Here is a 15,183-nt window from a genome sequence, read left to right as displayed (position 1 = left end):
CATACATGTGGCTCAAATATTATGGTAGCCCTGTTTGTGCTAAATAGAGTGTAATTTATTTTTTGCCATTGATATGTTTATAAGCAACTGAAAAAAGCACAAATGTCAGGGCATGTCAGAACATCTCAAGGACCCTAAAAACACCCCAGACCCCAGAGGGTTAATGCAGGCAGCTACAGGTAGCCAGCAGAGCTCAATAAGGAGCACCCATACCGTACATATGTCTACTACTTACCAAGGGAGTTGAACAACAAAGTCCCAAGTCTCTCCCGCTCTTGAGCGATAGGGAGGCATTGGAGGTGCCCTTGTTGTCCCTGGAGGATCATTTCTGCAAACTAAAAGAGCAACAGAAAGTCTATTTTAATGAAATAATGTAACTTATAATAAATGTGAACAACAAATTGTGGTAAAAAAATTTTTTGACTATATTACAAGAGAAGATTATGGTGCTCATTTAATAATTATATGATCATGATTCCTGTATCGTGTGCTGAAGGTAGTACTGTGTCCATGTCAAAAATCCATTAATATTTGATCTGAAACTTTCATTCAAAATTGCTCTAAAGTGAAAACTAAAAATATTTATATTTTCAAAAGAAAACAGAAACATTATGCAGAAAACGACCAAACTGTACCATTAGTGAGAACACCCCACATGACAAAGCGTCGTTTTGTAAGTCATGGTCCCTCTTCATCATCTTCCAGGGCCCTTGGCAGCCTCTGCTAGCAGCAAATAAGCTGAAAGATTAGAGAAAATAATTGTGAAGGAGATCTCTGCTGAATTTTCATTATCTCATTTTATAGAGCAATACAAAAACCTTGTACCTCCAATTTTCCATTATTTGGAAGCAATGCTGTGGTTGCTCCCCCAAGGAGTCGATGTAGGTGATAGTTCCCTCTTTCAAGTTGCAATGCTATACAAAAGATGGGAAAACATATGAGAAAGGTTTGAAGGAGAATTTCAACCAATCTGTGTTGAAAATGATTGAAATTATTTTAAAATGTGAAGCACTAACAGCTCATACAACACAAATGAGAATGACACAACAGCAACAATAATGACTAGTGTGATGCTATTTAGCGAATAATAGTCTCTGCATAACCTAACAGCAACCTACAAAGAGGGTCCAGTGGTACTCTCCCAGCAAGTAGGGCCCGAAGATGGCACTGGCTCCTTTAAGAATGTTTTTCTGACAGGAAAAGAAGAAAACATTCATGAACAAACATAAATAAACTTGACACCTAATGTGTTCAGCAGCACTGCCACTGAACAATAACTTTAAACATTTACATAACTCTTACTTTTAAGAAATAAGTACTCCTAGCCCTAGAGCTGCCCTCCAAAATCAGGCGCATAGCCTGACTATTAATTGCCTCTGTCCCAGGCTGGCTCTAAGCGAGGGAGAGAAATGGTTTAAGTCATTAAATCATGTTAAATCTATATTTGAATTGTATGTATGTATGTGAGTGAGTGAGTGAGTGAGTGAGTGAGTGAGTGAGTGAGTTTTGTAAAAAGGTATGAGTTACCCTGCTCATGACGTAAAATAAGGCATCCATTACCTGGGGAAGTAATACATAAAAAAATTATATAAAATTATATAATATACATATATATATATAAACTGCAATAAATCACAATAGAGTCAAGGTGAAGGGGAAGAGGATAATTTTTTTAAAGAAATAGAAAAATACCTCATCTGGAAGTTCAAATGGGCCTAAAAGGGCCTCCAAACTACCCAGAAAGATTTGGAAAGGCCCAATTGTCCCAAGGACATCTTCACTATGAAGTCCTTGGGACTTCAGTGTTTCTAAGTCTGCATGGGTGAAGAAAATAAAAGTCCCAAAATAAGTCACCTTACTTAGGCAAACAGGCACAAATGTAATCCAATCAACTATTACATGTAGCATACAAAACTACTTTAAAGTAGTGCTGGCAATTTGGCGAATTAGTTTTTTCCCCACGATTTTTATAATCTTTGGCGACTAAAATTCACATTTATCGACTAGCGACTTTTTTGCCGACTTCTGAATGTGTTGATTTCACACGTTGTTTTGGTGATAACCATCAAAATACACAGTCTAACAGCGCTCTGTTTCAAGTGCTTATCTGTGAGTTAGTGAGTTAGTTAGGCAACTAGAGCATATGGGCAAAAGTTTTAGACACATGTACTATGTTGAGGCAAGTCGGGCCACATATTATACAATTTATAAATAGCCTAGTTGTGTTGAATGCCATGCCAATGATGTTTAATGTTACAGCAGCGCCAGCACTTCTCATTATTTCACAAATTTTTGGTAGGCTACAGCCTCATCATGGGCCTATTACATAAAAACAATCTGGCAAGTGCTTGTGTTGCCCATGTGTCTAATCGTTCTAAAAACACCAGCTAAAAAAAGTACCGGAATGTGCTCTACCTGGTCAGATGTATGCAAATTATATCATTATGTATGCAGATGATGCCAATGAGTAACATAGATTAGGAAAAAAATAGTTTTGAATAACTTACTGTTCATTTGGCTTGGTTAAGTTTCCCTTTACAGGCAAAGACAAAAGACAAAAATTAAAAACATGTATTTCTGCTGAAGCATTAAATTGGATACTTATGACAAAACCTATAACTATGATACTTACATCCCTGAGGCAAAACTTAAATGGAGGAAAAGACACTGGCCTCAAACTAATTCTAAGCCAGGGCAGGGTAGCCTGGGATCAGTGCAGACCTGAGACCAGGAGAGATTCACCGTCCTGCCCTCAGACCACTTCTGCCCTGAGACCAGAGAAGACAGCTGACTCCCTGTCTAACTATGACTTTTGTCTAACTATATTGCCCTGAGAAGAGAAAAATATGACTTCTGCCCTGAGACCAGGAGGGATTCACCGACCTGCCCTCAGACCACTTCTGCCCTGAGACCAGAGAAGACAGCTGACTCTATTTTGTCCAACTATATTGCCCTGAGAAGAGAAAAATTTGACTTCTGCCCTGAGACCAGGAGGGATTCACCGTCCTGCCCTCAGACCACTTCTGCCCTGAGACCAGAGAAGACAGTTGACTCCCTTTTGTCCAACTATATTGCCCTGAGAAGAGAAAAATATGACTTCTGCCCTGAGACCAGGAGAGATTCACCTGCCCTCAGACCACTTCTGCCCTGAGACCAGAGAAGACAGCTGACTCCCTTTTGTCCAACTATATTGCCCTGAGAAGAGAAAAATATGACTTCTGCCCTGAGACCAGGAGAGATTCACCGTCCTGCCCTCAGACCACTTCTGCCCTGAGACCAGAGAAGACAGTTGACTCCCTTTTGTCCAACTATATTGCCCTGAGAAGAGAAAAATATGACTTCTGCCCTGAGACCAGGAGAGATTCACCTGCCCTCAGACCACTTCTGCCCTGAGACCAGAGAAGACAGCTGACTCCCTTTTGTCCAACTATATTGCCCTGAGAAGAGAAAAATATGACTTCTGCCCTGAGACCAGGAGGGATTCACCGTCCTGCCCTGAGACCACTTCTGCCCTGAGACCAGAGAAGACAGCTGACTCTATTTTGTCCAACTATATTGCCCTGAGAAGAGAAAAATATGACTTCTGCCCTGAGACCAGGAGGGATTCACCGTCCTGCCCTCAGACCACTTCTGCCCTGAGACCAGAGAAGACAGCTGACTCTATTTTGTCCAACTATATTGCCCTGAGAAGAGAAAAATATGACTTCTGCCCTGAGACCAGGAGGGATTCACCGTCCTGCCCTCAGACCACTTCTGCCCTGAGACCAGAAAAGACAGCTGACTCCCTTTTGTCCAACTATATTGCCCTGAGAAGAGAAAAATATGACTTCTGCCCTGAGACCAGGAGGGATTCACCGTCCTGCCCTCAGACCACTTCTGCCCTGAGACCAGAGAAGACAGCTGACTCTATTTTGTCCAACTATATTGCCCTGAGAAGAGAAAAATTTGACTTCTGCCCTGAGACCAGGAGGGATTCACCGTCCTGCCCTCAGACCACTTCTGCCCTGAGACCAGAGAAGACAGCTGACTCCCTTTTGTCCAACTATATTGCCCTGAGAAGAGAAAAATATGACTTCTGCCCTGAGACCAGGAGAGATTCACCGTCCTGCCCTCAGACCACTTCTGCCCTGAGACCAGAGAAGACAGTTGACTCCCTTTTGTCCAACTATATTGCCCTGAGAAGAGAAAAATATGACTTCTGCCCTGAGACCAGGAGAGATTCACCTGCCCTCAGACCACTTCTGCCCTGAGACCAGAGAAGACAGCTGACTCCCTTTTGTCCAACTATATTGCCCTGAGAAGAGAAAAATATGACTTCTGCCCTGAGACCAGGAGGGATTCACCATCCTGCCCTGAGACCACTTCTGCCCTGAGACCAGAAAAGACAGCTGACTCCCTTTTGTCCAACTATATTGCCCTGAGAAGAGAAAAATATGACTTCTGCCCTGAGACCAGGAGGGATTCACCGTCCTGCCCTCAGACCACTTCTGCCCTGAGACCAGAGAAGACAGCTGACTCCCTTTTGTCCAACTATATTGCCCTGAGAAGAGAAAAATATGACTTCTGCCCTGAGACCAGGAGAGATTCACCTGCCCTCAGACCACTTCTGCCCTGAGACCAGAAAAGACAGTTGACTCCCTTTTGTCCAACTATATTGCCCTGAGAAGAGAAAAATATGACTTCTGCCCTGAGACCAGGAGAGATTCACCGTCCTGCCCTGAGACCACTTCTGCCCTGAGACCAGAGAAGACAGCTGACTCCCTTTTGTCCAACTATATTGCCCTGAGAAGAGAAAAATATGACTTCTGCCCTGAGACCAGGAGGGATTCACCGTCCTGCCCTCAGACCACTTCTGCCCTGAGACCAGAGAAGACAGCTGACACCCTTTTGTCCAACTATATTGCCCTGAGAAGAGAAAAATTTGACTTCTGCCCTGAGACCAGGAGAGATTCACCTGCCCTCAGACCACTTCTGCCCTGAGACCAGAGAAGACAGCTGACTCCCTTTTGTCCAACTATATTGCCCTGAGAAGAGAAAAATATGACTTCTGCCCTGAGACCAGGAGGGATTCACCGTCCTGCCCTCAGACCACTTCTGCCCTGAGACCAGAGAAGACAGCTGACTCCCTTTTGTCCAACTATATTGCCCTGAGAAGAGAAAAATATGACTTCTGCCCTGAGACCAGGAGGGATTCACCTGCCCTCAGACCACTTCTGCCCTGAGACCAGAGAAGACAGCTGACTCCCTTTTGTCCAACTATATTGCCCTGAGAAGAGAAAAATATGACTTCTGCCCTGAGACCAGGAGGGATTCACCGTCCTGCCCTGAGACCACTTCTGCCCTGAGACCAGAGAAGACAGCTGACTCTATTTTGTCCAACTATATTGCCCTGAGAAGAGAAAAATATGACTTCTGCCCTGAGACCAGGAGAGATTCACCTGCCCTCAGACCACTTCTGCCCTGAGACCAGAGAAGACAGCTGACTCCCTTTTGTCCAACTATATTGCCCTGAGAAGAGAAAAATATGACTTCTGCCCTGAGACCAGGAGGGATTCACCATCCTGCCCTGAGACCACTTCTGCCCTGAGACCAGAAAAGACAGCTGACTCCCTTTTGTCCAACTATATTGCCCTGAGAAGAGAAAAATATGACTTCTGCCCTGAGACCAGGAGGGATTCACCGTCCTGCCCTCAGACCACTTCTGCCCTGAGACCAGAGAAGACAGCTGACTCCCTTTTGTCCAACTATATTGCCCTGAGAAGAGAAAAATATGACTTCTGCCCTGAGACCAGGAGAGATTCACCTGCCCTCAGACCACTTCTGCCCTGAGACCAGAAAAGACAGTTGACTCCCTTTTGTCCAACTATATTGCCCTGAGAAGAGAAAAATATGACTTCTGCCCTGAGACCAGGAGAGATTCACCGTCCTGCCCTGAGACCACTTCTGCCCTGAGACCAGAGAAGACAGCTGACTCCCTTTTGTCCAACTATATTGCCCTGAGAAGAGAAAAATATGACTTCTGCCCTGAGACCAGGAGGGATTCACCGTCCTGCCCTCAGACCACTTCTGCCCTGAGACCAGAGAAGACAGCTGACACCCTTTTGTCCAACTATATTGCCCTGAGAAGAGAAAAATTTGACTTCTGCCCTGAGACCAGGAGAGATTCACCTGCCCTCAGACCACTTCTGCCCTGAGACCAGAGAAGACAGCTGACTCCCTTTTGTCCAACTATATTGCCCTGAGAAGAGAAAAATATGACTTCTGCCCTGAGACCAGGAGGGATTCACCGTCCTGCCCTCAGACCACTTCTGCCCTGAGACCAGAGAAGACAGCTGACTCCCTTTTGTCCAACTATATTGCCCTGAGAAGAGAAAAATATGACTTCTGCCCTGAGACCAGGAGGGATTCACCTGCCCTCAGACCACTTCTGCCCTGAGACCAGAGAAGACAGCTGACTCCCTTTTGTCCAACTATATTGCCCTGAGAAGAGAAAAATATGACTTCTGCCCTGAGACCAGGAGAGATTCACCGTCCTGCCCTCAGACCACTTCTGCCCTGAGACCAGAAAAGACAGCTGACTCCCTTTTGTCCAACTATATTGCCCTGAGAAGAGAAAAATATGACTTCTGCCCTGAGACCAGGAGGGATTCACCGTCCTGCCCTCAGACCACTTCTGCCCTGAGACCAGAGAAGACAGCTGACTCCCTTTTGTCCAACTATATTGCCCTGAGAAGAGAAAAATATGACTTCTGCCCTGAGACCAGGAGGGATTCCCCTGCTCTGGGACAAAATTGTGGGAAATAATGGTCTCTGCCCTGGGACCAGATGAGACTAAACAGTCATGAAGAAAAGCCAAATTTATAAATTAGACTGACTTCTGCCCTGAGACCAGGAGGAGGGATTCACCTGCCCTGAGACAAAATTGTGGAAAATAATGGTCTCTGCCCTGGGACCATGAGACTAAACAGTCATGAAGAAAAGCCAAATTTATAAATTTAACAAAATTTATAAATTTAACATTGAGCATATAAAACAAAAAAAGCTCATTGGAAAAAATGAAATGTAATATTGTAGTAGTTAAAGGTTTATTTTTAGTTCAGATTAACATTTGAGGGCAGCAATTGTATTCACAATGTCAAAATAAAACCGGCGTAATGTTACTTGAAAGCATTATTGATCTGTTAATAACGGGGAAATGAGAATGTTTCTCACTAGATCTCGCAGGAGTCGCAGCGATGTTATTACTTCTGTGGCGAATTCAAATGCTTTCATTACTGGATCTCTTAGCGCTGTGTAAACAGTGTCGCATGATCACGATCGGCTCGCGCTGCTTTGGTCCAAACTGATAAACGGTCCTTCAACCACACAATAACGAGCAGTTTCGTTCCACTTGCATTACGTTTGCCATTTGATGTTGGGCAATGTTGTGGTCGCGCCGGCATCTCTTACATTATGAGCGTGCTCATCTGAAAATAACGAAATTTTGGTCGGCAGGAAAAATGGTCCAATGAACCGTTCGGTTTGAATACACATTGTTCCGTTGCACATACAATGCTCCATTTTCGAGAATATTACGTTTTTGTTTTTAAAAAACTTACTTTGAAATGATAACCACCAGTTCCTCTTGCCTGCGCACCACGGAGGGATTTTGACGGTTGAGATTGGAAATGGTGGCCCCGCCTCTGCAATTCTCTCCCCTCTTGCGATTGGTTGTCATATTGAACCAATCACAAACGTTTCTGCCCTCAGGACAACTTTGAGTCAAGAAAATTCCCACCTGCACACAAAACACACAGACCTCACGGGTCGTAACATGTCTTTATGAAGCTTGGATTCTCTTCTTTTAAATGAAGTAATTTATATAAAAAACAAACATTCCCATCTTATGTAATCCATTTGAAAGCAAGGAGATGTACCGTTTTTTTTCGTTCTCCCTTCTTTAACTTTAATGAGCTGAGGCCGCCCCGCCCCCGGCGCTTTTCACATGCTAAATAGTTTAGATGATCTATGCATCGCACACGCCCCCCGATCAATGCAATAAAAACACAGTTTCTTCATCAGACTTACTGATAGTTCATTGCGTTTTGAGTATGGCACGCTTCTCCGGTAAAGACGCCCTTCAGATGATTCTGGACAGCGAGGAAGAATTCACCTTTTCCTCAGAGGAAGATTGTAACTCAGAAGACGAACGGCAGCATTTTCAAGAGCGAATTGATCCTGCCGAGGATACAAGTTCAGAGTAAGTTGTTTACTGTTATATAATGTTATATACTGTTATATAATTCATTTTCTGATAATATAGAACTCATATGAATTTTCAGACTATATTTTGCCTAGTTTTGGCTAGCTTTTGACATTTTACAGGAACGATTGCCTTACAATATCCCTAACATTCGTGTATATGCTCAAGTGTAAACTTTTTTAAATATGATATTGCTCTATAAACATATTTGTATATTAAATATATTTCACTCAGTTTTGATTAGCTTATGACACTGATTATCATGCTAAAATACTGCCTTATGCGTAATGTAGCTTGTTTGCGAATATCTGCTTAGGTTATATAATGTGATTTAGTGCAAATATATTTCAGCCTCTGGTAAAATATGTGATACTGTCTAAATACATTATATTTTTATATAAATGTTCAGTTTTGGTTACCCTAAGACACTGTTTATCATGCTTCAATACTTCCTTATGCACAGATGTTTGTGAATACAGGTGTAAATGTTTGAAATGTAGTGATGTGTGTCGTTCGCGAATAGGGTTGGGTATCGGTTGGGTTTTATCCGATACCAGTACCTACTCGGTATTTTTCAAACGGTTCCGGTGCTTAAACGGTTCTTAAACCGGTACTTAAGAAAACGAAACCGCACACACTTTATCAAAAAAAAATAATACCTGTGTGTGTTTGCTGAAAAAGATTTTCTGATTTCTGATTAAATAAAAAAAATGTGCCGTTTAAAAGGCTACTGATGTAGCCGAAAACACTTAAGATAAAATTTTTGTCTTCTCATATTATTTATATATATTATATATTAGGCTATATTACGTATTATATATTATAGACTTTTACAAAACAGAGAAATATCTGACACTGAGCAGAAATATTTAACACACATAGTATAGCCTCATATAAATATACTTGATATACTTCATACTTGATATGCAAGATTTGCAGTTGGCATTAAAATACTAGACTTACCCGAAGAGGAACACTGCAGCTGAACTTGAACTTTAGTCAAGAATGTGAGAGGTTTTGGGTTCTAATCCGCCTTCGTAGTTTTTTGTTTGTTTGTTGTTGTTGTTGTTGTTTTTTTAAACCGATTATGCTCATCAGTGGTTGTATATCAAGCAGGGACACTTTGTGTGCATTAGGCTATATTTTTTTATTTCACCAGAACTCTCCACGCACATACTCATCTGAGACGCGAGCGCGCACACACACACACACACACACACACACACACACACACACACACACACACACAAACACACACACAAACTCGCGCACATACTCATCTGAGACGCGAGCACACACACACACACACACACACACAAACTCTACACACACGAGACGCGCGGAACTCTCCGCGCACATACTCATCTGAGACGCGAGCTCACACACACACACACACACACACACACACACACACACAAACTCACACAAACTCACGCACATACTCATCTGAGACGCGAGCACGCACACACAAACTCTCCGCGCACATACTCATATAGACGACGCCTCATAAATAGATCGATCTCTGCAACGTATTGAAGCGCGTCCGCGTCCAAAGTATTGAAGCGCGCGTGAAGAAAGTGCGGTGCGCGAGCCACAAGAATCCGCGCCACTGATCGCAGGCAACGAGCACTTTGATCATTTAAAAAAACACAGTTCAGCGCTAGATCGTCTCTTATTTAACAAACGAACTAAATGAATGCTCTGCTGGTTAACTGGAGATGTTTTGTTATTGGATCATTCGTGCCGCGAGATGTTTTATAGGGGGCGGTGAAAAAAGTCAGGCACCGAAATCAGGCACCGAAAGTTGCGTTCTTATTCGGTCTGGTTACTACCGTTTACGTCGGAACCGGTTCTCTATTGGAACCGGGTTTCGGTACCCAACCCTATTCGCGAATGATCCGTTCATTGCGTGCGTCACTAAATGCGTGCGGTCTTTATGGCCCATCAACAGACACTCGCGGTGACGCGGTCTATGGCCCATAAATAGATATTTCTCCGTCCTATGGCCCATCAACATTGTGCGTCCATAACCATCAATTGCTCATCAGTTTAAAAAAAACTTAGGAAAAAATCCAAGTCCAGGCACTCAGTGGATACAAAAAGTAATACAAAAGTCTTTATTAGAGGGCTAAAAAATTTAAAAAACACCAACGCGTATCGGCCCACTGGCCTTCATAAGGGTGTTAGTGACAAACAAACAGGAGCAGTACTTATACAGTAAAACTCTGGCACGTGTAACACAACTCTTTGGCCACTAGAGGCAAAAGTTAGGTTCATACAAGTAACAGGCAAAATACAATAAAAAAGATCTCTTAGTGGAAAAACAACACTTCAAGTATCTAATATTCTCCACACAATATGTAAGATCAATAAGTGTGAATAGGCTACAGTTACCTCTCATAACTCTAGTGTCATAGACAAGATGATTCAAAACAGCATTAACCAGAAATGGGTACTACATTCGACGACAACAAACTGTACCTATAGAGGCATAAAAATCACAAAAAAGGTGAGAGATCAAAATCCTCATTAAGACCTGGATGGTTGGTGGCCCTCAGAGAATAGATCCAGTATGTCTCCCTTTGTTTGAGACGTCTAATTATGTCCCCACCCCTGGCATCAAGGCGAATAGCCTCAATGCCCACTACTCTTAAGGTCAAATCCCTCCCATGATTAGCATCCATATAATGTTTAGCCATTGGATAATTGATATTACCAGTCCGGATGGCATACCGATGTTCAGCTACCCTGTCTCTTAGTCTCCTTTTAGTGAGGCCTATGTAGAAACAACCACAGGGACATTCCAAACGATAAACAACATGGGTAGTATTGCAATTTATAAAGCTGTTAACAGTGTAAGTCTTGTTATTAAAAACATCAACAAACATGTCAGTTTTAGTCATATTCTCACAATAATTACAATTACCACAAGGAAAGTTTCCCTTGGGTTGACGCAGCCAGCATTCACGTTTAGGAGCAGGGAGGTAACTCTTTACTAATTTATCTTTAATTGTGGGGGCCCTCTTGAAGCTAATCCCAGGGGGTTCTGTGAATATTTCCCGTAAAGTCGGGTCACATTCAATAATGCTCCAGTTTTTTCTTATAATGTGTTTGATCTGAACAGCCTCCTTGCTGTAATGAGTGACAAAATAGGGTTTCTGAGTTGACACTTTTTTGGGTCTATACTGGAGCAAGCTCTTCCTTTCAAGTGATTGGGCTCTATCATGAGCTTGAATCAAAGTTCATCAGTTTACTTTGAATAATGTATGCTAACAGTTTTTATGTTGTTGTTTTTTAGGAATGTGTCTGCATCAAGCTATCCTTCTCCAGCACCTCACAGAGGGGCACACAGGTGTCGTTCAGTTCTCAGTGCGATGGAGAATCATACTGAGTAAGTGCATAGACGCAGGGGTGGCGCTAGGGCTGGGCTAAGGGGGCTTAAGCCCCGAATGTTTTTAGTAAAGCCCCGAATAATTTGTTACCTTGTCTTTCTCATAGAGCAAAACAATTAATCAGAAAAACAAATGTGAATAAGATTAGCCTACAGCAGCCGCGATTACCTAATCATGAAAAGTGCATATTACAGTTTTATTTATTTTTCCCTTTGCATTAAAGGTACTTACGACGTGCTTTTGCAGCATTGAGCATTGTAGCCAATCACAGACATGTCTGTTGAACGCATCGGCCAATCAGAGGCGTTTAAATGAGTTGCTGTGCTGAAGATGTATTTTGCGCGAGCTCACAGAGTTCTACACTTTCGCAAACCTGTCATTATTATTGGCAATAAAATTAAGATGCACATAAGAGATTCACTGCAATGTATTTTATATTCTTGATGCTGCTCTAATCCACTCCATTATGCACCGCTCTGTTTGTTAGGATGACTAAAAGTTCAGCGGTCTAGCTCATCAATGTCAAAATGATTAAAGAAGTGAACGAATGCCTGGTAAAATGTAAGTAGATAAACATTTAATATTGACTGTTTTACAATAAAAATGTCCACCTACCGACAGTATCCGTGGACGCAAATTAGTCTACTTTTTTATTTAAAATAATCTAATTTAATACAGTTATAATTTTTCAATGTAAATTATTTAATTTGATTGGTAACAGCCTAGTGTCTTATCATTTTAATTGAATATATTGATCAAATTTAAGAATTTGAAATGAAAGATGGAGCAAACATTTAATAAAATAAAACCTTATAAAGGTACAAAAAATTATTCTGAGTGTTTTCAAACAGTGATGTAATGAAACATTGACCATTTAAGTTTGAAGGGAGTAAAGCCTCTGTTTAGGCTATTAAGGAAATGTAATTTTGCCAAAAGAAGAACTTTTATTTTAAACAAATGTTCATTTTTAATTAGCCAACTTCAGTATATGTTACCATATTATCATGCTTAACCCTGAGAATTTGAATAATTGTAATGTGATGATCAAATGCAGATATCTAAATCAAAGAATATGGGCGGTTTGCGGGTGGATTATTTATTTTTAACTGTGAATTCGGGTGACTCAAAGTGCACCAGATTAATGAATTTATCTTTAAAATGTACCAAAATTTCTTCCGGGGGGGCATGCCCCCGGACCCCCCTAGAGGTACCAGGCTCCACCCACAAAAACAATGTCGAAAACACGTTAGGCTATATGATGATTTATGAAAAATAACATTTAATTACCTTATTATTAAAATACATTATTAGGATTTTACCACCTCCGCCTCATTTTGAGCCAGGAAAAACCCTGTCATACAAAAAGCCTTTATTTGTCTTTATTCCCATACATCGCTTTTATAAATAATTAATTAATTCCTTTATATAAAAATACCCAATTTTAGTTTGGGCTAAAGCCCCGAATATCCACTGACCTTAGAACCGCCCCTGCATAGACGTAATATTTTACAGATGAAATGTAGCCTAATTGTGTTTACATCGTCATAATATAAAAGTAGCCTACCTATTCTTGTGTGAAATGACAAAAATCGTTGTCCTTTTTTTTATCCATGGCCATTAGTGATTGCTAATGATAATAATACAGTGTCTTTGATTGTGTTATCAGCATGCTCACAGTGTTTTTTGTTTTGTTTTGATTTTTTACAGATGTGACAATGAACATGTCCAAGCACCTGTGCCGAAGAGAGCCAAGGCTAACCAGCAGGCAAGCAACAGGCAGTCCACTCTGGCATGGAAAACAGAGACTGATGTTGACATGGTTCCACAGACTGTGCGCTTCCGTCCTGCACGGGAAACTCGACTGCAACTGAGCCCTGTAGACTCACATTCGCCCATGAGTCTATTCAAACATTTTTTTCAGAAAGTGCTGTCTCAACTCTGTGCCAGAACACAAATGCTCAGGCTGCCAAGGCAACTGCAAAGGGCTGCAAATATAAATGGACAGATGTCAGCACAGTGAGATGTACCGTTACATTGGGCTGCTGTTCTACATGGCCATGGTGAAGGTCAGCTCCATCAGCGACTACTGGCGGCAAAGCGTGTTTTCTCCGTACCCTTTCCAGCTACAGTTATGTCCCGGGACAGATACCGCACCATTTCATGGAATGTGCACATGAGTCACCCAGATGCAGATATGGATAATGACAGAAAGAGGGGCACACCTGAACATGACCATCTTTTCAGGGTCAAACCTCTCATGGACACTATCCGTCATGCTTGTAAAGCCATCTATCATCCTAAAAGAAACTTAGCTGTGGATGAAAGAATGGTGGCATGCAAAGCACATACAGGTATGACGCAGTACATGAAAGCCAAGCCAACCAGATGGGGTTTCAAGTTGTTTGTTCTTGCAGACTCATCGAATGGATACACTGTGGACTTTTCTGTGTACACAGGAAAGAACAACTTTCCCACAGGCCATGGACTGTCATATGATGCTGTAACATCTCTTTTAGACCTCACATTTTTGGGTTCTGGGTAGCATGTGTACATGGACAATTTTTATACAAGTCCAAAGCTCCTCAAAGACTTGTTTGTGATGAAGTTTGGTGCATGTGGGACTTACAGGGACAACAGGAAGGACTGCCCTCAGAATGCAGCTAATTCACTCTCTAAAACATCTGCCACAGGATCCATCAGGTGGGGATGGACCTCTTGTATTTGTGAAGTGGATGGACTGTGTATTGTGTATTTTAGTGTGTAATTACTTAAGGTGATTAGTATGCAATTACAGAGAAACTACCAGGGAAAAAAACACCACTGTTGAATATCAACTCAACAATTACTGTGTACTTGTTACCTGTTTAGGCTGGTAATAACTCCGATTTAATTGTGTACTTCCTCAGAATGTAGGCAGACTATTTTTAGAAACACCTCCAGTATTACCCATCAATTCAAGTTAGGTGTGTAGTTATCCTAGGGTTATGTTGGTAACAGTCCATGTTTATTTATTACTATCTTGAAATTAAGACGTAGTTTCCAATAAATTACCTTGTCTTACATAGTTGTTGTTCATTGCTACACCCATTTATAGAGGGTTTATCAAATAATTTACCTTACACTTACCTGGTAACTACCCCGCAGGAACAGTTTTCCCTAATGTCATGGCACATCTTAAATACTGGGTATGTTCTTGCAGATGTTTTTACTCAGTAAGTAAAGTACAACTGTACTGTAAAATGAAGCCTTGTTTATTTCCATGGTATTACCGGAATTGTACCATATAACCTGATCATTCCCTTTTCCATATAGTCACAATTTTATTTTTATTTTACCTCATATGTCCTGCAACGTTACCAAGGAAAACATGACAATGTACTCAGTAAATAAAGTGAAACTGTACTGTAAAAGGAAGCCTTGTTTATTTCCATAAACCAGACTGGAGCTAAGCCGTTTAGGGCTTTATAAGTCAGTAGCAATACCTTGTAATTAATATGGGACTTTATAGGTATCCAATGTAGTGATGTTAAAATCGGTGTTATATGATCA

At 41.6% G+C, this 15,183-nt stretch overlaps 1 protein-coding gene across 1 annotated transcript; it reads right to left on the bottom strand.

Moving 5' to 3' along the window:
- Positions 1-227: 227 nt before the first annotated feature.
- On the bottom strand, positions 228-7,693 carry LOC309498092 (uncharacterized protein; the record flags this gene model as incomplete). Its single annotated transcript, XM_082168602.1, has 9 exons — positions 7,599-7,693; positions 2,508-2,533; positions 1,693-1,814; positions 1,528-1,560; positions 1,303-1,392; positions 1,119-1,190; positions 826-914; positions 636-738; positions 228-335 (listed from the first exon to the last, which is right to left on the bottom strand). Exons 2-9 carry the CDS (start codon positions 2,512-2,514, stop codon positions 228-230), a joined length of 624 nt encoding a protein of 207 aa, XP_082024728.1. The 5' UTR covers positions 2,515-2,533; positions 7,599-7,693.
- Positions 7,694-15,183: the final 7,490 nt, after the last annotated feature.

The sequence above is a fragment of the Leuciscus leuciscus genome (assembly GCF_965113295.1).
Source record: "Leuciscus leuciscus genome assembly, chromosome: 4".
Classification (NCBI taxonomy): Eukaryota; Metazoa; Chordata; class Actinopteri; order Cypriniformes; family Leuciscidae; genus Leuciscus; species Leuciscus leuciscus.
This window is presented reverse-complemented; position numbering and strand designations above follow the sequence as displayed.